Source organism: Accipiter gentilis, chromosome 3 (assembly GCF_929443795.1).
Source record: "Accipiter gentilis chromosome 3, bAccGen1.1, whole genome shotgun sequence".
Taxonomy (NCBI): Eukaryota; Metazoa; Chordata; class Aves; order Accipitriformes; family Accipitridae; genus Astur; species Astur gentilis.
The window spans coordinates 42,147,839-42,173,835 of record NC_064882.1 but is presented as its reverse complement, the minus strand read 5'-3'; the positions used below and the strand labels follow the sequence as shown (position 1 = coordinate 42,173,835).

At 40.3% G+C, this 25,997-nt stretch overlaps 1 protein-coding gene across 6 annotated transcripts; it reads left to right on the top strand.

Moving 5' to 3' along the window:
• ST3GAL5 (ST3 beta-galactoside alpha-2,3-sialyltransferase 5) lies at positions 1 to 25,997 on the top strand. Of its 6 annotated transcripts, none has more exons than XM_049794499.1 (7): positions 1 to 103; positions 13,256 to 13,367; positions 15,177 to 15,285; positions 17,551 to 17,894; positions 19,328 to 19,514; positions 22,151 to 22,309; positions 23,588 to 25,997. In XM_049794499.1, the coding sequence occupies exons 1-7, from the start codon at positions 67 to 69 to the stop codon at positions 23,849 to 23,851; spliced, it is 1,212 nt and encodes a 403-aa protein (XP_049650456.1). In that variant the 5' UTR covers positions 1 to 66; the 3' UTR covers positions 23,852 to 25,997. The 6 variants fall into 6 exon arrangements, with proteins under 6 accessions (XP_049650456.1, XP_049650466.1, XP_049650447.1 ...); XM_049794509.1 differs by having other exon boundaries at positions 15,177 to 15,291; positions 19,328 to 19,496; XM_049794490.1 differs by having other exon boundaries at positions 15,177 to 15,291.

Here is a 25,997-nt window from a genome sequence, read left to right as displayed (position 1 = left end):
CCTCCCCCCGCCGCCTCCCGCGGAGCCGTTACCTGCGGCGGGGCCGCGCCGCCCTCCCGCGCCCCGATGCGGAGGCGAGGAGCCCGGACCGAGCCCGGTGCAGGTAGGTGGTGGCGGAGACCCGTCGCCCCGCGGGTGTGGAGGCGGCGATTTAGAGGGAGGAGAAAAAGGGTGGGTTTGGTTTTTTGTTGGTTTTTTTTTTTTTTTTTTTTTTTTTTTTTAAGGGGAGGGCCGGTGCGGCGGAGTGGGGCCTGCGGGGACCCGGGGTACTGAGGTGGGGGTGTGTGTGTCTGTGTGGTGGTGCTGAGGGGGCTTTGCCCTCAGAAGCGCCCCGGGGGCCTGTGTCGGTGCTGAAAAGGGTCCGAGGCGCCGCTGGGACGTGAAGGCACTAACGTTTGGGGGTGTTTTCTGAGGGGGAGATACGTCCCGGAGATACGGAGGTGCCACGGGGCCGCCGCTCCCTCAGCGGGCCGGGGGTGCCCGGAGGGCCTGCGGGGTCAGCCGGGCCAAGGCCGCGGCGTCCGTCCCGCTGCGATGTGGGGCTGAGGTGTTTAGGATGTGCTGCCGGCAGCGCCTGTGCTTCGAGGTCTGTCCCGGAGAAGACGAGGAGACGCCAGGCTGGGAGGTCTCCGGGTGGTGAGGTGGTGGTTGGGAGTTCTCGAGCGGATGGGCAATGGAAGTCAGGGCTGTCTCGGGCCTCTCCTGGGAGGGAGAGGAATGTCGTTGGGTCTGTGTCGATTTGTTCTGATGAAAATGTATAGGCTTCCACTTGTCTGTGGGTTGCAATGTGGGTGACTTTGTCTTTTCCTGCTCTGGAGTGATGCGAATGCAAAACAGAAGTGAGCTCTGCTGTTTGCTGCCAAAACCTTATTTTCTTATCCCTGCTCAGGAAAGAGTTTTTTGTGCTGAGCTGTTCTGTTTTCGGTCGCCCCCCCCACCCCCTTTTCCTTCTGTTTCAGTAGATGAGGTCAAAATATAAGGCTGATGGAGTTGTTTATTCTGCAGCTCTCTTTAGTTATGGAAACGAATGGGAAATGTTCATAAAATTACTGGGGGTAAACAGCTTTCCTGTGGTAGATGGCTGGTTTTGCCTCATTCTGAGAAAAAGGGTAAATAAAGGTGTATAGTTCTTACTTTTCTAAAGAAAACTTGAGATAAATGCTCTCTATGTGTCTAGAGATAAATGCTCTCTATGTGTCTAAAGTGGATACGTGTTTTTAAACACAGCTTATGATGGGGCTGTACAGATGCAGTTTGGAAGTGGTGTGTAGTTTTTCAGCAGACTGTTATTCCATCTGTTTTACTGCAGCGAGCTTACTATCTCCCTTCTAGATCACGCAGCAGGAAACCTTGAGCTGCAGCCCAAGCCTGCTGCTAGCTGGACAAGAAGGAACAAACGTAGGGAATTTCACTGAAAGGTCAAAATGCAGCTGGAGAGTAGTGCGCACAAGTGCACTGTCTGCTTCCCTCGGGCTGATGAGAAACGGGCTTGTCCTGCCTCTGGTTTCCTGGAAATTCTTGGGATTTAGCATCCTCCCTTCCGTAGAGTTTAATTAAATTGGCCAAATGATTGACAGGCAGTTAGGGGCAGGATGTAGGAAGACAAAGTGCGATAGCAGAAAACTTCCTTTCACTGAGGAAAAGGGGCTAAAATGTTTAATTTTGTTTGCTTTCCATACGTCCGTTTAGGTAATGAATGTGGAACGTGCCAAGATTGCTGTGGAGTTGGGTTGTTGGAAGGCTGAGTTATCTTGTTTAGATAAGAGAGCCTGGAAAACTTAAGTAGGTCTTGAGTTTTGATAAAGGCTAGGTTGCTGAACAAGACCCAGCCAATCCTTCAAATTTGTCATGGAGTAATTAGCAAATTACAAGCAAGTCTGTACGAAACTTACTCAAACACAACGGATTAAAGCATCTGCAGCAGGCACATCCAGTGCTTCAAAACTGCACAACCGTAGTTTGGACATAGGATTTCAGGGTCATGGAGGAGTCTCCTCTGTTGCAGGCAACTCTCTCTCATAAAGTCATTCATAAATTATTAAGGACTTTCTTAAAGCTTGTGTAGGCTGTTATTTTCCATTACTCCCATGGGAAGGCTATTCCTTTGCTACTCAGGAATCTTTTGCTTATAGTCCATATTTATTTGTGACCACTTTTTACTGTGTGCAGACATTTTGTTTGAATTGTTTGCTTTCGGCATTGGTGTTTATGTGTTTGGTGTGTCTAAGGACAAACTCAACCTGTTTTGCAAAGCTGTGTTCTTCTTGGGAGCAGCTTTTCCTTCAGCCATCGCACCACCTCTCTCTGCAACCTGTTAGGTCCCGAAGACTTGAATTCAGAAGTTAAGCACTAAAATTGGTTCCAGCAATGTTCTTTGCTATATTGCAATTTCCTTTAAGCCCTTTCTTCATGGGAGGCTTTTTGCATCTCCCCTTTTGCTTCTGTAGGTTCAAGTGTGATTTTTACCATGATCTTTTGGAGTGTTAGATGATACTGTGGTAAAAATGCTGCTGTACTATTAACATTGTTCCATAATTACCAGTTGTTCGGTGCTATTCTGCTGCATAATTCAGATGTAATATGAAACATCTTGGCTGTGTAAGTCTGCTGGCATTTTTCCTTAGCCCAGTAAAGATTAATGCTATGCCCCGTCTTTTCCGACTGTTTCTTTTAGGGAAGATTTACTCCTCAAACTTCACTTGTAAGGGGAAAGACCTGGTTTGTTTTGGCTTCCTTGTGGGGGGGCTCAGAAATACCTTCCACTTGTGCTGGATGAACTTGCCCAGCTGCTGGTGGGTGATACACTGCTACACTGTGCTCTCTTCCTCCCCTCCTAGCTGGTGTGGCTCTTCCTCAAAGCACTGGAGCAGAGCGGTGCTTCCACACGTGCAGGGTCTGTGGGCCTGAGGAGCAGGATGTTCTGTGGAATGAAGCATGTGAGGTTTGCATAGGGGGGGGTTCCTGAGTAGCAGCTGCCTGCTGCTAGGCTGCAGTTCATCCTTCCTGTGTGTTTGCTAGCTTCAGCAGATGCTGAGAGGAGTGGCTGACCTCAGGTTCTGAACACCCTGAGCAGACAGGCCAATGTTTCTTACACAAGTAACATGAAAATGAAAACTGGGATTTGCTCTAAAACAAACAACCAAAATCCCCCAGACCCCCGTGAGGGTTGCCCAAAAGCCTCCTCTGCAAGAAATAAACTTATCTTCTTCAAGCATTGCTGTTGTGAACACTGTGGTATTAACTCATCTGTTTCTTCGTCTTGGCTGGAATGGTGACTTTTTGTGGCTTGTTTGGGTCGGGAAAATTCCAAAACCTGATACTTTTTTTTGTCTGTTGCAAAGCATCAGCTGCCCTCTTAAGTGTTGAAGCACATCTTGTTGATATTTCTTGTGTTTATGCATTATGGATTTTTGCTGTTCCTCACTTTATAGCAACTGAAAAAGATTTCACAGAAAAGCTTAGAAAAGCTTGGGAAGCTTGACTAGAGAAGAGGGTGCTGAGGCGGAAGTGAAATCAAGAGGGTGGTCCCTGTTTGGAACATGCAGCTGTCATTTAGAACCTTACTAAGACTTCTTTGCCTATAAAATTATTTTAGTAGGCACTATTAATATCCAAAAAGCTTTCTGTGAATGCTACTGAAAGGAAGTGATGGTGTTACACTCTGAATATCTCCAAGCTGATAATTGGACCAGATTTGAGCTGGAACAAATTTTCTCGTGTTCAGTCTGGACGACCCAAGGTTAAGACCAAGTTGTAGCCTAGATATGTGTATCCTTCCTAAAGGAAAAGCCTGGGCAAATAGACACAATAATGTAAGGTTATAAATGATTTCATGAGTTAGTTGGTGGTTGATGTTGCAAAGAGGATGTAGGAATGAGCTGTTAAAAAATTAGAAGAAAACACAAGTAGAGTATCATAAGGCACGGAGAGAAAAATGATGATGCCTCTTAAGTACTCTCACTTCTTGCTGGTGTTCATGCCTCCAGGCAAACTAATTTTCACCTGTGATTCTGTTGGTGCTCTTGAGAGTGTCAGCTGCTCTGAAATTTTCATTTACTCCTCGTTTCACTTTTTGCCAATTGTATCCACATGTATAGGATTCAGTATTATGTTCTCATTTTCTGAGGAGACAGATCTTGACCAAATGAATTGCAGACTGTACAGATGACATTGGTTTTTACTTTTTATTGTCTGATTGAAAAGTCTTACCAGTAGAAGTTAATTTTGTAAGATACATTATGTGCTAAGGTAATCAATGTCCTGTTGTAGGTGCTTATAACCATGTTATAGGCTAAACTTTCTGCTGTCAAGGATGTATTCTTTCTATTGACTTTACTAAATTAACGAAAACAATGGACTCTACTATTCATCAGAACAGGCACGTCTGCCAAATGCTTTTTTCATTCAATAGTAATAGGTGCTAAGTAGATAATATTCAAATAAAGTTTATCAAATACTGAAATACTTGTACCAACTTTACTGTGGGGGGTGTGTGTGTATATATATATACACACACTGTGGTATATATAGCTGCAACTGAAGAAATAATTGACAGAAGTCTCTAATTTTTAACTTTAGTTCCAGTTTTTCCTCCGGCAAGAAGCTGTCCGTCCATAATCTGCAACAGCTTCCTGCCTGCTGGCTCTTTGTCTTGTGACCATTTCTGCTAGGAAGTGCTAGGATGATGATCAGAGGCTTATTTGAAGATAAATATCCAACAGTTAATACGTTGTTACAGATTATAATGCAGCAGTCTCTCATGCCTCAGCATGTGCCTGATAAGTCTGCCTCAAATCTTTAATATCTCTGGAATTTTTCCTTATGCTTATGGTTTTAAGGGATTTTTGTCATGTACCATTGAACAAGGGTCTTAAGGTATTTCAATGTTTATTGTGTTTAAGAAAGAGATTTCCCAATCAGAAACAGTTCCTTTTGGGGTAACTTGTCTGTCCCTCTTCTTTCCCTACTTTTTCCTGAGTATTTTGTCACTATGGGCAAATGGGCCCATTCAGATAAAAGGCTTTTTACTTACCCTGTATAGGTTTTAAATCCAATTTCAACATCTGGGCAGCTTCTCAATTAGCTTTCCTGGTCTGTTAAACCTGTGTTTAAAATTTGGCTTAAAAATTTGGAGTCACTTCTGCAGAAGTCATTGGAAAGTGAGGCAGTCTTTCACTGTGTTGCAATTTCTGGAGTGCCTCTTGCTAGAGGATGATGGTATGTTGTTCTAGGTTGATTGGTTTTTTAATAAAATTCTTTTAAGTTATGAGAAAATATGTTTCAAAATTGGTTTTGTATTTAAGAAAATGTGTTTTGGATGGATAAAAATACCTCTAAGCCATTGCAGTTGTAAGGTAGCAGTTTGACTGTACAACACTTGTAACTGCGGAGTCCTCCATGTATAGTGGGTTGCACAACTAACTGTCCTTAGCTTCAGCTTTTTTATTCTTTGTATTGCCATTTTTTCCTCCCTGATTATTATTGGGACGGGACTTGATTCATTGTTGATTTAAAAAAATATAAATTGTTTAGCATGATCTTTTTTTAAATGGACAGAGGTTATTTGCAAAATTTATTTTATTATGGTTTATTGTTTCCAGTGAAGAGATGATGAAGTTTGAAAGCATAGGAAGGATCTGAAGTTATCATGGGTTGATCAGGAGACTTGGAAGGGAGAGTCCTGGAGGAGGAGGGACACCCTTGGGGGACTTGTGGGCCACCTATGCCAGAGCAGGTAAGCTGGTAAGAAGCAGAGGAGCAGAAGAAACCCAGTGATAATCACAGAGGAGCTGCAGGCAGAAACCTTTATGCATAGGACCCCAAGCTCCTGCACTGCCTGTCCCCTCCCCAGAGGACTTGGGACGGGCTCTGTGTAACCTGTGGCAGAAATGAGGGAAATGAAGACAAGGAGGGGAGAAGTGTTTGGCTTAAGTTTAGCCTGTGGAAAGGGAAGGAAAGGTGTTTACTCATGGGTTAAATTGTTTTTCTCATTATTAGAATCACTGATTGGAAGTTGTATGAATTGGCAATAAATTATATTACTTAAAAATTCCCCCAATCAAGGTAGTTTTGCCCATTAAAGAGAGTTGAACACATCTTGAAGATGTGGGAGGGAACTGAGAGGGTTTTATACTGATTTCTGAATCAGTTCTTTAATGACTTTCTTAAAAAGAACAGAGGATAAAGAAGTTAAATTTTTCATATTCTTAGGTTTCTTCAGCTGAGACGCTCTACTTAACAGATGGCTCTTAAACATTTTTTACATCTGTTTAAAAAACACAAGAAAGCAAACACAAAACCTACCACCTAATTAACCATAATTTTCTTTTTTTTTTTTTACATCTCAGCCCTTACGTTCAATCTATATGGGTTTCAATACTATAGAAGCAAACAAAATTAATCCTAACTATAAATTTTATCAAACTTATTAATTTATGTAACAATATGAAAAACATTCTATTCAAATATGATATCAATCTTGAAAACCTTAATGAAAATTAATATCTATTTGGTCAAATGAGGCTAGAATAAAATGTATAATCTTTTCATGGGCACAAATCTTGCAAGTAATCACAGACAATGGTGTTGTAATTGTCAAGGGGGTTTTTTTTTCATCTGTTTTCCCCAAATGTGTCCCAGGAAACAGTCTGTAATCAGTTTAAGTTTTCTTAAATGTATTCTTCTGACTCCTTGTAAAGAGCCTCAGAACAGGAAGTTCATGCAGAATTAATTGCTGATAATGTGCACAGCATTTCAATGAAGAGTATCTTGCTCAAGTTTATTCCATGTGAAAATGCCTTCTCTGCCTTTTAACCTTGTCTTTCTTTTTTGAAACATAAATGTTGCTCAAAACCAAGTAGCTTCATTTTATCATTTACTGGGTTTGGAAGTATGTTTCTTAAGTAATTTATGTGCCTCTGATTTAGAAGAGGGGACATGAAATGAGCAGGTGGTTTTGGGTGTTTTTGCATTAGTTTTACCTTCTGTTTCACTGCCTGCTCAAGCCCTGTTGTCCTTGATTAGTAATTCCTTTATATAGGTGTGACTTTCAGGTTTCAGTTGCTGTGAGCTTTACACTGCCAACATCTTGATCTTGTTATGTGAACTTTGAAGGCTGCATTGTGCAGAGAGACCTTAAGATGGACTGTCTTGCGAATGACTCTACTGTTTCTACTACTTCTGGTGGTACTGTGACAGGGAAAGTCAACTTGTATTTTCATCTCCTAGGGGATTCGGGTGTTGTCCAAGATCATGTTGTGCTAGATGCTGTACAACTGTAGAACAGAAGCTGGCTTGTCCTGCTGGGCCTTCAGGAGTGGCTTGCCTGGGGTAGCTTCCCCATGGGCTGGGATAAGAGCAAGTAGTGAATAACAGTACAGGTACTTGTGTAGATCTGGGGAATAAGCTTCTGCATGAAGAGTTACCGACTGACAGTAACTGTCCGTGCCGGTGCTTCCTCTGTGGCTCTGCTCTCTGCCTGCACAGTCAATTTGGTACAGTACCTGCCCACATAAAATGCTTAGCTCAACTGTGGAGGCTGTAAACTGGACCCTCGGTGTGGGGAGGTGGGAACATGCTTGGATTGGTAGGGTAAAGGAGATAGGTGGAAACATCCCCTGTGTGGGGTTAAAGTTCTGGGGACTAAATGGGGGGGGGCGGGGGGTGGGGGGGAGATGTACGTATATGCCTCATTCCACACTCATTTGCAGGCTGGTCTGGTCCTGTCTCCGTGCTTGATAACACTGTTGGCACCCAAAAAATGGGGGCTGAGAGTCTTTGTCTTAGGTAAATCCAGGTGTTGTATGCTGTTTTTCAGGGTTTGGCAGTGATCATGTGCAACTTGACATGTACTGCTTTTTAGTTTTTGGCATTCCCATGTAAAAATACATCCTGAAGACGTAAATTAATTGCTTCTGAAATATTCCAAGTGTGGAAATTTTGTCTACTTAAGACTAACAATGAGACAAAAGTAAATTATGGTGAAATGAATAACACCACAAAAAGCTTTGGAGTGTATTCCTACTGATGGACAATTTAGCTTTTGCAGCAGCTTTATACAGATCACTTAAGTTCAGTAGATGAAAAGCAAATTTAAGTCCCTTGAGTCCTCACTCATTACACCACAATGAGTAGCTATGGAAATGTCAATGCAAAATGTGATTATTGTGATACAGCATTACTACTGAGACATCTTGGGTATGCAAATGGAGACATTTGCATTTATGGCTCCCAAAACAACTGTAGCACTGCACCTTTCTGAAAGGATGTAGTGGTGTTCACCAGTGGTGTTTGTATGCAAACAACAAAATCTGGATGCTGTAGGCACAGCTTGTCTTTGGTGCTTGGTTTCTGAACTGCCATGGTTCTCTCTGTAAAGACACAGGTTTGTTTGGTTTTTTTGTTTGCTTGGGTTTTTTTTAAGCTCAGGAAGACTGTGGGGAGAGGTGCGCTCTCAGGTGCTTGTTACTGCTGATCTTGCTCTTCTGAGCATTCTTACGCCATTCCAGCCAGTGGAAGGCGCTTATTGACTTAGATAAGAGTGCAGGATCAAACTTTGGGTAATTTAAAAAAAAATGTTGTGCTGGACAGATGTTTTTTGACTTGATCTATCTATCTGTCTATGTATATTGACTTGATTAAGAAATGAATTGTCTGCAGTAAACTGACAAAAGTCAACCTGAAGTAAACTGTTGCAAATGAAAACAGACAGTGTTTCGGTTACATAGACAAATTAAACAAAACCATTGAGCATACTAAGAGTTAGACTTGGAAAGATGTGCTGAGGTGATTGATTAAATTCTCTGTGTTTCCTTGTTCCTTTTTGCACATTCAGGATGAGTGAAGCAACTGTTTGGGGATGACTGGAATTTGTTTTGCTCAGAAGCAGGGAAGACTTTCTCATAGCACTTGTTTATTGCAGTCTTGCATTCCTCGTTAATCCCTTTCTGTCTTCATCACTCTCCAACTCTTCAGTTTCTTCTCCATCTTTCAGATCTCTTGCAGCCTTCCCTTTTCTTTGCTTTGAAATGCTTCATGAAAGGTGCATCTGTTGTAGGACCTCTGCATACAATTCTGTGGTAGGAAATTCTCACCCTTGGAAATCATTAAAAGTGTGCTGTTTGCAGAGCGCTCTTTGACGATTTATACAGCAGAGGAGATTGGCTGTGTCTTTGTGTGCTGCAGGATGATTCCAGGAGTATGTCAGTGCCATTAGGCAATAAAAAAATTTATATACCTTGAGCAGTCTTTCACAGCAAGTCTTTCTGTAAAATTATAAGAGAACCTGGGTCCTAGAATAGGAAAGACTAATTTGCAAAGAAATAAAGACCTGCTTTGAACAAAGCAAGGGCAGTGAGGCTTTAACCTTACCCTTGTAATTCAGGCTGTAAAATGTTATGGATTTGATTCAAACTTCTGGAAAATACGTGCATAATCTGGAGTGTGTTCCCTCATAAATGTTACCAGTACCAGGGCCAGACCTCACTGTGTCACTTAGTACGTTGTTGCAATGATTTCCTGGTAGCAGGACTGACTGATTCTTTTGTGCAGAATCCATTCTGATCTAGGTTCCTATAGACTGTGATCCAGTTACCTCTTTATGTTTTTTACCTGAGAGAGAATTGTTACCTGCATTGTTCTCTAGTGAAAATGGCTGAAGCTTGCTTCCTGCTTTTTATTCAGCTTTTTTTTCTTTTTAAAAAAGAAAAGTTCCATTTTATACTTCTCCCCAGCCATGTATGTAGAGATCTGTGGAACTGACAGATGTAATTATTGTTTTGCTGTATGTTGTAGCTTAGGCACATGCAGTGTTCAGCGATCGTGTCCATGCCATAAGCCATCCATGTTGGTGAGCGATCCCCTTCCCTTTTGCCAAACAGTGCTGAGTGCCCCTTTTTTGTGCTGGTCTGAGCCAGCCTCCTCCGAGGTGATGTGGCTGTGTGTACTCTCTGCAGTATGTGGAGCAATCCTGGAGTTTCCACATGATCTGCAGGCCTTGTCCACGCTCTCCTCTGCAGCTCTGCAGCATCTTCTAATCACTGCTTGTTTAGTGTGCCACATGTGACCGTGCTGGCAGGCTCCATGAACTGGGGCTGCTGCCTGTGCATGCTGACAACATGATCTCTATGGATACCTGTTTTCTCCAAGATGTGTTGCTACGAAGGTGCTGGGTCCCCAGGTAATGATGAGGGGGGGTGCTTAGTTGCCCTGTCTGCATAGTGTGGCAGGAAGAACGTGTGTCATACCTGGAATATAAGGTAATGGTGCAAGTCCCGCTGGATTGGTACTGGGCATCTCCAGGTAGAGCAGTTCAACTTGGTGATCCATAACTGGTACTAGGGTATGGTCCTTGTAACAAATTCTGCTGATGCACACTAGACCTTTACCCACGCGGACTTAACTGATTCGCTGCAAATCTTAGCTGAGAGCAAAGTGGACTTGCACTGCAGATGATTGGGGTTGTGGTGTCCACACACAGTTTTGCTCCTCGGTGCTGTTTTTATTCAGTGGTGTAGATGCAGCCAGTAAAGATGAGGTGTTGCTCTGTGGAAATGAGCTTGTAAGGCTTGATAGGTTCCCTATGACCTGCTGTCTTGTGTCATGACAGGTTGTGTGGAAGACTGGAGCTGGATTTGATTTTCAGCTTAACTGCTAGGATTCTGAGGGACCTAGAGGTGTCACTTAGCCCTTGGGTTTCGGTTTACCCTGTTCCAAGACAAGCCTAATGGTACTGACCTTGGTTTGTACAGTGATTTCAGAGCTGCTAAAAGTTGTTGTTTAAGGTATTGCTGCTTTGCGACAAAGGCCTACAAACAAGTGTGACAGCTCAGAGTCTGTGCAATTAATAAATACAGCTAGGTGGGTAATTTGAGGTAATTTGAGGTTCTTAGTATCATAATAACCAAGTTACATATGTTTGAGGTAAGTGGTGCAGTTTTCTGTTGGCAAAAACCATTTAGGCTTTTTTTTTTGCCTTGCTCTGTTTTGTGGGTTATGATCACTTGCAGGTGACTCAAAGGCATCACTTAACTGTTGTCTGCTCTTCAAAGGACTTAAGATGCTGATGTTGATCTTTATTTCTCCTTGTCCCACCATGTCTCACAATAGTTTGTGGCTTTTGACCTTCCACCATGTATATCAAATTTGTTAATGAGAAATTATGTGTCTTCAAAGAGAGACTGACTTTGAGTCATCTTCCGAATTAGATATCCCTGAAATTTCAGTGGGCTGGATTTGAGATCTGGAGGGGGTGCTTCTGTCTCATCAGCTCCTTCATCCTGATGTTTAAGAATGTCAGTTGTTTGTCCAAATAAACAGTGTTTTGAAGTGGCAATACTGGGTAATTCAAATGGGTCATATGGCCATATAAAATAAAAGGAGGTGGAGCAGAAAAGAGAGTGTGGAAGATTGTCCCTAGATAAAAATCTTCCCTTAGCCCTGTTTTTTTTAGGAGTTCTTGTGACAGAGCTCTTGGCAGGAGAACAGAAGAGTGTGAACATCTTTGCGGTGGAGAGCAGAGAGAGTTAAGCACTGAGATCAAAGTCAAGGAGTAGGGCTGAAATCCTCCACTGTGGAGGATCAGGCTGCACCTTTCCATGGTTGGCTGATCAGAGGGAGTGCTTCTTTGGGAGGTCTGCGAGGCAGGAAAAAAATGTTTGCCTGTATCCTTTCTCCTTTGAGGGGAAAACTAGCAGGCTTGTATGGGTAGGTATTGCATGGTGTTTCCCTGTTTGCTCACATCTTTGGTTGATGGCAGGAGCCTGTGAGAAGTTGATGTGCCAGCCTGCACTTTTCTTTCCAAAATCAGAATTGAAGCATGCTGATAGAAACTCATGGGAGCTTACAAACAGTAAGCAGAAAGATTGCTTCTTGTTAGCTAATAATCAGTTACTTGCCCACCTGTGAGGGAGCACTGTGCACTCCTGCTGCTTTCACAATATTTGTTGGAGGGGAGCTGTTGCTGCAGGCAGCAGTTGCCCTTGTGCTGTGTCCTGGTTTCAGCTGGGGTAGAGTTAATTTTCTTTCTAGTAGCTGGTACAGTGTTATGTTTTGGATTCAGTATGAGAAGAATGTTGATAACACATTGATTTTTTCAGTTGTTGCTAAGTAGCATTTATACCAAGTCAAGGATTTTTCAGCTTCTTGTGCCCAGCCAGCAAGAAGGCTGGAGGGGCACAAGAAGTTGGGAGGGGACACAGCCAGGGCAGCTGACCCAAACTGGCCAAAGGGGTATTCCATACCATGTGATGTCATGCCCAGTTTATAAACTGGGGGGAGTTGGCCTGGGGGGGGGATCGCTGCTCAAGAACTAACTGGGCATCAGTTGGCAAGTGGTGAGCAATCATGTTGTGCATCACTTGTTTTGTATATTCCAATTCTTCTATTATTGTCATTTTATTATTAGCACTATTTGTTTCTTCCTTTCTGTCCTATTAAACTGTCTTTATCTCTATCCATGAGTTTTACCTTTTTTTTTTTTTTCTTTTCTGATTCTCTTTCCCATCCCACTGGTGGGGGGGAAGTGAGTGAGCGGCTGTGTGGTGCTTAGTTGCTGGCTGGGGTTAAACCACGACATGCTGGCAGCCTGCCGGTCCTTCTGTGTGCCAGGCAAAATTTCCTGCACACACTCTTTGGTGCTTGCTGTTGGAAGTTGCTGACCATGTTGTTGGGGCTTCTGAAGAGGTCAGCAGTAGATTCAGACCAATGATGAGACAGATTTGCTTAACCTTGGGGAAATCAGGGCATTGATCTGAAATAGGGACTCTGGTTTTGAGGATGGGATGGTTTGTACAGGTTCTGCATGCTGGGAGCGTGCTTGAAGTCCGCAGGGTAGCGTAGTGCTTGGACATTTTGATTCAAAGATCGTAAATGCCCTGAGCATACTGTGTAGATATTTTTTTTCTCCTGTCTGGAGTCTAATAATTCCTCAAACAAAATGGTGTTTGACCAGGATCAAACGGTGGTGCTTCACAGTAACTGATGTAATCACAGTTATTAGACTTCAGGCTTATGAATCATGCAAAGATCTATACCTGGCAACACGTACATGATATTTATAATCACGTCCTAGTGGTGCATCTGAAATGTGTACGTTCTTTATCACAAGGAGGTCAGGAGCAATTCAGTATTCCTGACAAGATAACTAAGAATCACAGTCTTCTCTGGGAAACAGAGTAAGTTAATAGTCATTGGATGTCCTATGAACTTTTTCCAATTCAGCAAAAGTTATGATCATTTTTTTCATTCTTTCTTACAGCAATGCTGAGTGACAATAACTCTGTGAAGCTGAAAAGTGATTGTTCACCTCCTGTGCAATGGTGTAAGGTGGCTGCACATGAAGATGAGAAGACCGAGCTGGTTTTTAAAAGGTACTCGCAAGTAAGTGTCATTGTCACAGCAACATAGAGGTCAGTTGCTCTCCCCCTAGCCTGGACAGTTACAAAAAGGATGCAAAAATCAAGGGATGAGATTGCCACAGGAACTGAATGGAGGGTTAGGCATACAGCTTTCCTTGGGGCCCCTAAAACACTTTGAGGAGCCTAGGCTCTCTCGTAGTAGTACCTGTTTTCCCAAGCCAATATGAGATCCCAGTACTTTGCTGACAAGTGTTTCCGATCTTTTTTGTATCCAGATAAGTAACAATGCCGAGTCTTTTGTGCAGTCTGATAATTGAAGAAATTGAAGGGCAGTGGATGTTTAGTGGGTATTTTGGGGAGGTGTCCCCTCGTAGTTAATTTGTTTATGAAGACGTCTGGAATACCACATCACAAAATCTTACTCCGTTGTTTATATTTTGACATCAAATTAAAATTAATGAGTGTGTGCTAGTGTACATTCAGAACCACATTTTAAGCCAAAAAAGTTCACTACTGTGATGCTTCTCTGCCACATGAATTTTTAGGTCTTAAAGCTTAAAAAACCCAAAGCCAAACTGTTATATCCACTGGTGTTTTGAGCATCTGAATAGTGCAGCCCCAGCTGAATCTAGAGATATTTGATAAAACTCTGTGGAGGAAAACCAGCCTCATTAATCTGCTGTGAATCCCTTGTTTTCTGCCAGTCAGCTGATTTCTAGGGGTTGTAGCCTAACATGCTACTGAAGGTTTTAGACCCCCCTATCAGTGCAAAATTTAATTTAGTTAAAGTGGATGCGAGAACAGTGCTGCTTTTCCAGTGATCACCTTTTTTTGCAGCATATACTGCAAATTGAGTGCCAGGGTTGCATCTATTAGTCTGTATGGTACAAGGTTTTCTAAAAAAAAAAAATAATCTTGGAAACCTGTATTATCATCATCTGAAAGAGTTTCAAGAAGCACTGAATACTTAGTAGGTTGTATATTTTTTACATTTAAACAAATGTCCAGTCCTTAGGAAGCCGTAGGAAATTAAAATCAGTAATAAAGGTCAAACTACATACTTGAGCAACAACCACAACTCTAACCAAAGAACAGTGCAATTTTTGCAGATTGGTATAGACATGAAATGAGCCAAGTGAATATTTGGAGATAAACAGTGAGATTCCTTAGGAATGAGAACTTAGTAGATCAAAAATGTGGATAGTCTATATTATTCAATTTTAAAGTTGATTGTTTTTTTTTCTTCTGCATGTTTTCGGGGTGCAAATAGCTAAATTAGGCTTCTCAACATACACCTGAGCATCTAAATTCTGCATTCGGCCTGCCAGTGAATTGAAGGTTTTGTAAGTGGTGGTTGTTGGCCCAAAATCTTGCAATTTGAAGTTCATCCTTTTTTTAACTTGCATGAAAAGACATATTTCAAAATAGTTGCGCTTTAAAGTAGGAAAACAAAGGTCACTTTTCATTTCTTTGTGACAAGAGCTGTTTGATCCATCAGAGATGCAATTGAAGTCTATGATACAGGCACAAAACTGCATAAATCAGTGTCAATATGCAACATTTTCCTTATCAAAGCATCTATATATGTTCATACTTTCCTGCAGATACCTCTGAACAGTTGTGAAAGATTTGCAATGAACAAAGCAATAGTTTATCTTGTTTTGAATCAAGAGCAAGTATTCACCTGAAGTTCTTCAACTGTCTTAAATTTGTTTAAAAATACTCATTTAACAGTTGATGGATTGCTGGAAAAAAGTTGGTTTGTTTCTCCCCCCACCCCCACCCTCCCTCTTACCCCTACCCCTTCCTGTTTGTTTTTAGATTTCTTGCACTGTTTGTGGTTGGAGGGTGCTTCCTTTATATCCTCAAATTACATTTTGGACCCGAAGAATGTGACAGAACAAAAATGCCGTATGTGGACCTCGATCGTGTAAGGGTTGGTATTTTTGGCTTTTTTTTTTTTTAAACTTAGATTAAAAAAAGTTATTAATTGACAATAAAAGAATTATAAAGATCTATAAGAAGGACCTAGAATGCTGAAATTATCCTGTGAGGGAAAATATATTTTGCTTCATTTCATGCCACAGAACTTCTATTTTTTTTGTTCTTGTGGAGTGACAACAGAAGTGCATAGAGAAACTTGATTTTTAGGGGTAAAATGAGGTAACTGACTGTTAAGAATAACATTTGAAATGGACATGTCATCATACTATTGTGTCAGTGCACATGACACTGATGATCAGAAAATTGATGCAAATGAAAAGTAACATACTTTAAAAAAAAAAAAAAAAGCCCCAAGCCCAATACGTTAAGCCAAAAGTTTATTTTTACCTAGGTCAGTTCTGCAGTTTGCTTTGCCTTGTAGTTGTTCAGATGTTTTTGGAATCGCAGGGCAAATGTGCAGCAGGGTGCAGCTCTTGGTTCATTTATTTAAGGTAGCAGCTACGTACTTCAACTACAGTTTTGCATGTGGCTTTTAAGCTGGTGTAACATGCCAATAAAGCTTTCTCTTAATTCTTGGTGACAGTTCTCTGCCTTTGCTACTTAACGTGCTTGCTCTTCATAACAGTACTTAACTTGGCTCAAGAGTTGTTATATTTCTGTCTTTGAATGTCTTCAGGCTAAGACTCAACTTAGAGCAGAAGCCCTGATTTAAGAGAGTGTCGTCTTAGCATCACTGCATGTGCATCCTCCCCCACCTCCCACCTTCAGTGCATATTTTTCCCCTTCTGAGCCTCTTTGCCTCCCCTTTTCTTCTCATTTGACTTACTTCTTTTCTCAGTAACATATTCTTTCTTCTGAACAACAAACACCTTAAGCCAAACAAACTTAAAGACTGTATGGACTGTGTTTATCATTGTCTCATGATTCGTTTTGTTTGTGTTAGATGCAGGATGAGGAAATAAGATTGCTCTTTGTCTAGTTAGGTGGTAGCTGATCACAAACTGTTTGGGGCAGTTGTCAAGTGATTGGCATTAATTTTTACTGATAGGATGCACAACTATCAGCCTTAAAAATGAGGCTTTTCCAAAGATGCATTGACTCTTGCTGGCACAGTACAGCATGAAGTTGCTCAGTTGTGCCTTTCCAAGGAAGAAGTGTGGTGGTTATGCCCAGACTTGCAGAGGCCTTTCTAACAGTGGCAGAGGCAGTTCTGTAGAGCTATCTTGTGCTTTTTTTAAAAAAAAAAAACAACACCAAAACCAACTTCCCTCCTTGTGCACCCACAAACACACTTTTATTTCCTTAACAGTACAGAAGAACTGAGTTAGCACTAGGTTTGAACCTTGAGTCTCTGGCCCCTGTGTTTGCTCATGTGTTTTTTTTAATTACACTGGAGGAAAGATCAGCAGAGTTGTATTGAGGAAGAGAACATGCAAAAAGATTTTATTTTAACTGGTAGAAATAATACCTTTGCTATTTCTTTTCTTCCTTACATCAGATACTGGCTTGCCGCTACAGATTTCTAAAAAATGTACATGAATAGTTTTTTTGGGTGTGTTTTTTTTTTTTTAAATGAGCCAGATCAATGTGTGGTTTTATCTGACAGCTTAATCTTTTTATGCAACTTGGAACTGTAGTCTTTTATTTTGGTGACTAGTCTTTGAAAGAAGACCTGACACCCCCACCCCCACCCCCCGCATTCCTTTTAAAGTTGTGTTTTTGTCATTAGCAATACCACTTCAGCGATACTTATGGAAGAAGTGTTGCTTCATTTTGATTAGTAAGCAATCCCAGCCTGCCATTTCACAGAAGTTTTACCCAGTGGATGTGTCCCTGGTAAAATCCTACCGCAGGCAGAACTCAGGTCATGCAATTGAGCAGCGGAGTAGAATTCTGCTTGCTGCTGAATTAGATGGGTAGAGGTACCTCTAGATTTTTTAATCTATTTTTGTAAATAACAGTACAAGTGTTCTGAAATACCTCATTTTCACTTCCCACTTTTACTAACCTAATTTATTCTTTAGAAAACCTCCTATCCAGATTTAAGTGATTGGGTGGACAGGCATTCCTTTGCACGTATCTGCATTTGAGTGAATGCTTTAAAAAGTCTTGAATTTCCATGTTTAAGCCTTCTTTATAAACCCCTGTGTTTGCAAAACTGCTGGTGTTCAGCTGGTGGGTTGTATTAAGAGGGCTTTGTATGTTCCTGAAGCTGGCTTTTCTGACTGAAATCACGTATGTTTTGTTTCAGAGAGCACAACAGTATGCCAGCACTGCATTGCAGGAACAGTGCCGACCTTCTTACGTAAAGAAAGAAATGGGAAAGTTATTTGCGGAGAAATATCGCATGGACATATCTCCCTTTGTAAGAAAAAATGTAAATGAAGAAGAAGCTTTATTTAAATATGAACCTCCTTTTGGATTTCACAAGTTCTTTGATAAGCTTAAAAATGTCCTTGAACTCTTACCTGAGCATGATTTACCAGAAGATTTGAAGTCAAAACACTGTAAGCGTTGTGTTGTTGTTGGCAGTGGTGGAATTCTTCATGGATCAGAGCTGGGTCACTTATTGAATCAGTTTGATATTGTTATAAGGTATGTAATTTTCATTTTAAGGATTTCAACTACTTCAACTTTATGAGCCAACTTCGGTTTTTTAGGAGAAAGTATCTCCAACATTTATGCAATTTATAAGGCTATTTCTGAAAGTGCTTTTGAGAAATTGTCTTGTGACTTGATGGAATTTGAAATCTTGGGAGCAAAATAAATTGTCACGTTCACAAGACAGGAATTCAGTGTAATTATTTTTGGACTTCAGATACAACAAAACATGGGCAAAAATGAGATAGAAACCAGTGAAATCATAGATAAGTAGACAGTCCTGGTTTTATCTGTTCATGTGTTTAATCTTTCGGAGGTAGGCTTTAGGACTAACCCCTGCCTTTTTCCCATTGGTTAGTTGGGATGCTTGTTTGAAGGATTTTTATAAGAGCTATTTCAAACACAATAAGTATTAATCGGTGTTTTAGTATACAGTTTGCTTACACACTGTATAGCATGCTTGTCTTTCCTTATCAAGATCTTGCATGTAAGATCTTGTAAAGGTGCATGCTTTCTATGATTACCTGTGTTTTCTAATGTCTGAATTAAATGAATACATGCTCTGTATTCGTGCCTTCTGAGCATTACTATTTGAACTCTCCTTCCTTGTATTTTGAATCATGTTAAGTCACAAATAAATTTAATACAAACATTTTCCCAAGTTGCTTTGTAAACTAAGACTTGCTCTTCTTAAAAAGAGAAGACTTGATACAGTGAGTCAATGGCTCTTACACAAAGGTAAACAAACCTGTCCGCATGTGGAGGGACAGAGAACTTGCAGTAACTGTTCTCTGAAATTAGGACTGGCAGCATGAAGGTGACTTTTCTGTTGATACAGGAAAGTTTGCAGGACTTACACTGTTCTGCAGAACTGGTAGAGCTGGCTGAGGCTGTTCTTGTCAGCAGTGTGCTAGCATCTGAAATTTTTGGTGAGGTGCAATGAGGAGGATGCATTACACAGGATGCATTACATTGTATTGAAGGGATAATTTGACTGTCTTTCTGTGTGTAATACTTGTGTGTGTGTGTGTGTGTATTTGTATAGATATAAAAATGAAGGCAAGTTGGCGACTTCCTGTGCTTTCTTTCCCTTCCTCTTTCAAGCCTCTCTGAGTTGGCACAAGGCAATGAATATGAAATTCTGTGATGCTGTTTTAAGTTACTTTTCTGTTCAAGCTTTTCTTTTTGAAGGTTTGCACTTGTGCCAGTTAATTCAGAAATAGAATTGGCTTCCTTTCAAAGCTAAGGGGTAGATGAGTGCATGAGGTAAGGAACACGGTGATACTGAGAAAACACTGTATTCTGCTCTGTTAAAAATCTGTGGGCCAAATAGAAGTTCTTTGCTTAGTGTCTGATGTTTTAATGAGATTAACTCATGCTTATTACATACAGTTTCTCTCCATTGTGGTTTTTTTTTTTTTTTCTAGATTAAATGATGCACCAGTTCAAGGATACACAGATCACGTTGGTAACAAAACTACTATACGGATGACTTACCCAGAAGGAGCCCCACTTTCTGAACATGAGTATCCTCCTGCTAGCTTGTTTGTGGCTGTTTTGTTTAAAAGTGTTGATTTCAATTGGCTTCAAGCAATGGTAAAAAATGAAACCTTGGTATGTAATGTAGCAGTGTTATGTACCTGTGGTTTTTGTTTGGTTGTTTTTTCCAATGGTTAAGAAGCTGACTGATCTATTACTTTCTGTTTTATTATACTGAGGATCTTTTATGTAACTTTGTGGTTTTTTTTAGCTCTGCCTCCTAGTTACAGTTGGTACCAGCATTCATGTTGAAACTCTGTGCTGACAGTAACACTTTTCCCTGCAGATATTGGTGGTTTGCACCATGCTACGTGACATATTGAGTGTTCACTAAAGTGGAATTCATTTCAGATTAGGTTTAAGTGACTTGTTCAAGTCTGCAGAGCTTGAAGGAGATGTGAGACTTCCGTATACCAGTCATTTTTTTTTTTAACAGCTAAAGTCTGTGCTGCTACAATAGGAATATGTGCAGTTAATGTGTAATTGAAGCATCACAGTTGTTAGTTCACATTTGTCTGTGCTTCCAGAATTAAGGCATCGTTTATTTCTCACTGAATATTTGAAGAGCAGAGATTCTTAAGGAACTGATAGAAGGGTTCCATGTTTCCAAACGCTCTTTAAATTGGTGGTTTTCACCTCTTTCAATTTGCAGGCAGGTAATTTTTGCAAGTTGAAAACCAGTAGCTAAGTTTTTCTGACCACAGATTGAAAACGAGTGCTCTAAATTTTTGAGAGAGATTTAGAAAAAAGCCTGTAAAGTTTCTTAACAGTTTGATACATGCTAGTTTAGGTACTCCAAGTTCCCTTCTAAATTCTGTGATTTTTATAACATGAGAGCATATGGAAGGCATGTTTAATATTGACCATGACTGTCTACGACTACTTTAGCCCAGAGTGTGTGCCTTGTTTTGAATAATCTGAGTATGTTTTGTAGAGGGTAGTTTTTCCTGAATGCATGAACCTGCACAAATTTAAAAACTTCTGCTCCCTGATTTTTTTTTTTACCAGGGATGAGACAATGTTGGTCTATGACCTTCCCTGCAGCAGTATGGTAATTTTGATGACCAGCAGCTTTCTAACTTGAGTTGAATCCCTAACTTACTTGTCTTACAAGCTATCTAGCTATTTCATGTTTTAAAGTTTGGTGTTGAAGAATGACTAGTACAAGGATGGCTTTCTGTATTAAAATTTGTTTTGAGGCGATTGAAAGAGTGATTGCTTTTTGGCATCTGCAGCATCCTCTGTTAGTGAGTTAGAAGATTGAAGTATGTGCTTTAAGAAAAGAGTACCTTTTCTTGTTTTGCATGGCTTAGGGGCAGATCTGCTCATTCCCACCTTCATGGCTTGCTCTGGTGTTTTTGCTGGTGCAGAGGGCTAGTTTTGGGAACTGATCTGGGAACGGGCATACTGGAGAGAGTCCACCGAAGGGCCATGAAAGATGCTTAAGGGACTGGAGTATCTCTCCTATGAGGAAAGGCTGAGAGAGATGGGACAGTTTAGCCTAGAGAAGAGAATGCTTGGGGGAAATCTTATTAACGTGCAAAAATACCTGAGGGGAGGATGCAAAGAGGATGGAATGAGGCTGTTTTCAGTGGTGCCCAGTGACAGGACCAGAGGCAACAGGCACAAATGGAAACATGGGAGGGTCCCTCTGAACATCAGGAAACACTTTTTTTACTGTGAGGGTGACCGAGCACTGGCAGAGGTTGCCTAGGGAGGCTTTGGAATCTCTATCCTTGGAGATTCTCAAAACCTGTCTGGACGTGGTCCTGGCCAACTGGCTCTAGATGTCCCTGTTTGAGCAGGGTTGTTGGACCACTTGACCTCCACTGGTCCCTTCCAACTTCAACCACTCTGTGATTCTGTGAACTGAAAACATACTTCTCCTTTCAAATACTAGGCTTTCAGTTGGATCAGCTCTCTGGGCAGGTATTGGTACTTCAGTAAACTGATTCAGAGTATGGGTGGGAAGATGGGACCATAGCAGCCTAGATTTCATCAGTTTAAGCTGCTCTAGGGTTGTACCTTAAAGGCTGTTTAAAAAAATGTAGGTCTATGTTGCAGCTCTAGCAGTTTTATCGTTTGCTTAGTGTTACCCATTATATGGAAAGACTTGTAAAATAAGCCTGATTTAGTATAACTTTTTCCATTAGCATGCATCTAATTGACTGCAAGTGGCATGAGATCAGAATCTAGCTTGCTGAGCCTTGCGTAAACTCTCTTCTGAAGCGTTACATTTATCGCTAGGTGGATGCTGTCAAACAACAGCTGTTCGTGTCAAAGCCTGAGCAAAATTGTTTTAAATCCAGTGCTTGCCTCAGAATACCTGGTTAATGTTTGTGGAAAACTGTGGTTCCCTTTCCCACTTCTTTAAATATTGGTGCCTGCTGAGTTGTGCTGGGGAAGGTCCAAAGAACTGGAGGTGCTGGTAGATATGTTGACTGATTAAACACAATGTGCAGTCAACTACTCAGAATAAACAACTTTTCCCTCTGCTGTCCTCTCTGCAATTCCAAATACTTTGGAGGTTTTTCCTCTTTTGGGTCAGTCACTTGAGCTGTATACTGGTATTCCTGAACCACCTTAGCTATAAACTGTTTCCTGAATTTCTCAGAATCACTGATGAATTATATAACTTGTGTACCGTGTCCGCCATACACTTTGCAGTCTCAGAGTACCCCTTTGCTGAACTATTTTTTTCTTTCTCTTAGCCTCTGTGGGTGCGACTCTTCTTTTGGAAGGAGGTTGCTGAGAAAATTCCTCTTACATCAAAGCAGTTTCGGATTCTGAATCCAGTCATCATCAAAGAGACAGCTTTGGACATTTTACAGTTCCCTGAACCTCGATCAAAATTCTGGGGTTGGGATAAGGTAAGAAGTTTTCTTTTAGGAGAAGGAAGACTAATACAAAGTAAAATAAGAAACTGAAAAAAGTTTTGGGCTTTTTGTTCAATGTAGTTTCTCTGTGCAGTTTCAGAGCTGGTCTCATGTAATAGGGAAATTAATGTGCTCTCAAAAGATGCTTGTATTTTCTTGTGTAAAATCAAAGCAGGATTTCAGCTCACCTTTTTAGATGAGGTATTATGCCTGTGCATGCTGACATGAAATTGCCTGTCTTACAAAGCATTCAGATGCAGTGAGACATAAATTCATTCTGGTACAGCGTGTTCATTCGCACATCATCGTGGCTGGTGTTAAATATTCAAAAAATGCATTTGATGTATGTTAAGTGTGTTAAGAGCAGCCCTGTTAAGTCAAACCAGCTATCGGCTATAGACAGATGTGTCTCCAGCTGCAGGGAATGCAGAAAGTATGGAAACCAGGCCAGTGTAAAGCAACCTTCCAATTGTTGGAATTGCGACGTATGCCAGTGTGCTCCATAACAACTGATGGGTATATCCTCCCTCTATGTCCTTTGCTCCAGCAATAGTATGGAGTGATGAATTGCCTAGTTTAATTATACACTGCATTTTTGTTACTTTAATTATTTGTTTGAGAAATTGGATGTCACTAGTTCTCTTGAACTATGAAAAATACTGAATAACCACTGTCTTTCATCTTTTCTGTGAAAACATTTAATGGTAGCATTATTGTACAAATGTTTGAAGGATCTTCTCACCTTTATCGAAATAACATACCAAGCTATGTATCTTTTAGTGGTATCGTAGTATACTTGCCTTCTTCACAGGTTGTTCAGTGAAAAGTCATATTCTGAAGAATGCTGTTAGAGAGCCTCTTGCTCAAGACCGAAGTAAGCATACATCAAGAAATGTCAAGTTTAATTGCATGTCAGGAGTTGTTTGAGTGTTTGGAGCGAGGGTTCACTTGTAGTTTAACTACACAGTCATAGGGCATCTTGCCTTCACAGAAAAAAAAAAAAATTTAGTGTTGACAGCCAGAAGTCTTGTTTAAGGCAAATACTTAAGCTGTATTAGTATTGTTCCTGAAGTTTTTAGTTTTAATTGATCATTTAATTGATTTTTAGTTTTAGTTGTAATTGATTTTAGTTTTAATTGATTGTTTAATTGATTTCAGTTTTAAGCGAGGAGAGGGGATAGACAAAACCATTAAATTTTGTAAAGTGTTTATAAAAACTGGCAAAGGAGAATGTTTGAATTCAGCATGCTTTTTTTCCCCCCCCTTTTTTAGAATGTACCTACAATTGGGGTCACAGCAGTTGTTCTGGCCACACATTTATGTGATGAAGTGAGCTTAGCAGGATTTGGATATGACCTTGATCAGCCCAGCACACCTTTGCACTATTACAACAACCTCTGCATGGCTGCCATGAATGGACAAACTATGCACAACGTGACAAGTGAAACAAAATTCCTGCAAAAACTGATCAAAGAAAAAGTTGTCAGAGACCTCACTGGGGGGATACATTGTGAATTCTGTGGCAAAGGCAGCTAGTGATTGAAGTGCGGCATGGTTTGAATTTGTTAAATTTCCAGAGGTTCAGCTGGAACAACCTTTTCACTGTTCTAAGTAGTAGTTTAAAGTGTGTATAAAATGGACGTGGAATCTCTGCTGCCTTTTTTAACGTTAAGTTCAGTTTGTTGGACTTTTAAATTTATTTTGATGTCAGATTTTCTTTGCACGTTTTTGTGAATAACTATGTAAATACAAGTTGGAGTTGAAAGAGTTCCATTTAAAATATTTAATGTTTTAAGTTGTCTGAAGAAAAGCAGAGTTTTTGTTTTCAGATGTATATGGTACGCACAACGCTAGCCTGAGTTGTCTAACAGCATACAAGAGTTATTTTCCACTGAACTACTGTCTTTGTCAATCCAGTTCTTGGTGTAGGACTCCTTTTCATGCATGCCATGAAAAGAAAGGTGTATGCTTCTCAAGTCTTTAATTTCTTGCAACTTGGATGTTTTGTTTCCCCCTCGAGTATTTGTATTCTTTTGGGTTTGTGCTAGTGGTTTTTTGGGGGTAGAGGAGGAATGTGGGAGTGGAGGTGAAGGAAAAGGAACTGTTGTGGCAATAACTGAATAGTAAATACTTTGGCGTTCATGATTGATATTAAAATCATTGATGCATTAATGTATTGGGTTAGAATCCTGCTTTATCATGAAGCATGTTCGGGCCCAGGGCACACTATAAGAGGATTTAGCCAGTAGGAGGCTTTCACCTGAACCAGATCATTTGTCATTTCCATTCCTTAAGACCCAGATAAATGTTTCTAACTAGTTGATTTGCAGCAGAGTTCACCTACCCCAATTAAAGAAGTGGCATTAATACAAAATCTGCCTTTTTTTTTTTGAGTGACTTGAAAATTGCTGGTTCTATAAAACACTGGTTTGTATGAATTTTCCATTTAGCAATAATAGAATCTATGACTAGGTTAAAATTTCCATTGGTTTACTTTATGATCCTTAAGTAATTAATTGCAGATATCATAACCTTAATAGTTCACAATGATGATAACCCTTATGAACACTAGTGTTGACTATTTAATTGAAGGGAGAGGTAGAGTTGTTGGCTTTCCTGGATCAGCTTTTAAGTCAGCAATTGGGTGAGTGTGTATAAATTAAGAAAATCACTTTGAGAAGGTAGTATGATCTAGTAGCAAGCTAGATAACTGCTGAAAACAGCATACTTAAAAAAAAAAAAAAAAGAAAAAAGCTATAGATATATATTCTTGTGACTGGAAATCAGTGCATTGCAAAGAAACTGGACTGTGCAGATCTTCTGTAAGCAGGTTTTGATGTTCACTTTCATTTTGTTACTAGTAGAGTAGTAGATATAACTGTGTTTGCACTGAGTAGTGTTGTTACTCAGTTTACAGTATGTGAAAAATGCCTCTTGCCTTTATACTAAAAGGCAATAAAATGACATCAAAACATAAAGTATAACTCTGAAGAAAGTTGTGGACCTCATCTTTTGTATGTCCCATGTACCTACATGTCCTTGAAAGCCAGTTGTGGACAGTGAGCAAATTTGAAAATCAGATTCTTGTCTCTGACACTGTGTTTATAGCAATAATATTAATCTAATTTCTCCTCTGTGAAATGCATTAATTTTTGTACTAGCAATAAATTTCTAGTCTATGTTTTTCTTGTAAGTATAATTATATTGTTTAATTTAAAAATATTTCAAGTGTGAAGAGTTTTGTACAGATAGCCTTTTAGTTAATGTATTAAAATGCACTAATTACTTTCTCCTGGTATTTAAACTGGAAGTGAAGTACCTTAATTTCATTTGGTAATAGTGAAATTTTGGAAGATTTCAGAATGTGTGTGTTGGGAGGACATCCTGAATACACTGGAAGTACGTGTTTCAGAGCACTTGGTTCAGTAACTTGAAAATAATCAGTTAGTTAATGTAAATGCCAATAGCTTTTTGGAGATGCTGTATTTACTGTCAAATTCTCAAATTAAGTTGATGTAGGATTAGATTGTTTTCCCACCGGTTTTATGGCTTGTGATAAAATATTGTTCTCTGTGGTAGTGTATACTGCATTGAATATGCCTGCACAGACTCGACCATCCATGAAATGGCAGCAAGTTCAGATTGCAAAAAGCAATAAACTGATGAAACCACTTTCTACTTA

Excerpts from the sequence above, each read along its gene's own strand:
- ST3GAL5 (XM_049794490.1), top strand. The coding sequence starts at position 67 with ATGCGGAGGCGAGGAGCCCGGACCGAGCCCGGTGCAG. Across the intron at positions 15,292-17,550 it reads TGGACCTCGATCGTGTAAGG|AGAGCACAACAGTATGCCAG; the intron begins GTTGGTATTTTT and ends GTTTTGTTTCAG. Across the intron at positions 19,515-22,150 it reads TGGTAAAAAATGAAACCTTG|CCTCTGTGGGTGCGACTCTT; the intron begins GTATGTAATGTA and ends TCTTTCTCTTAG.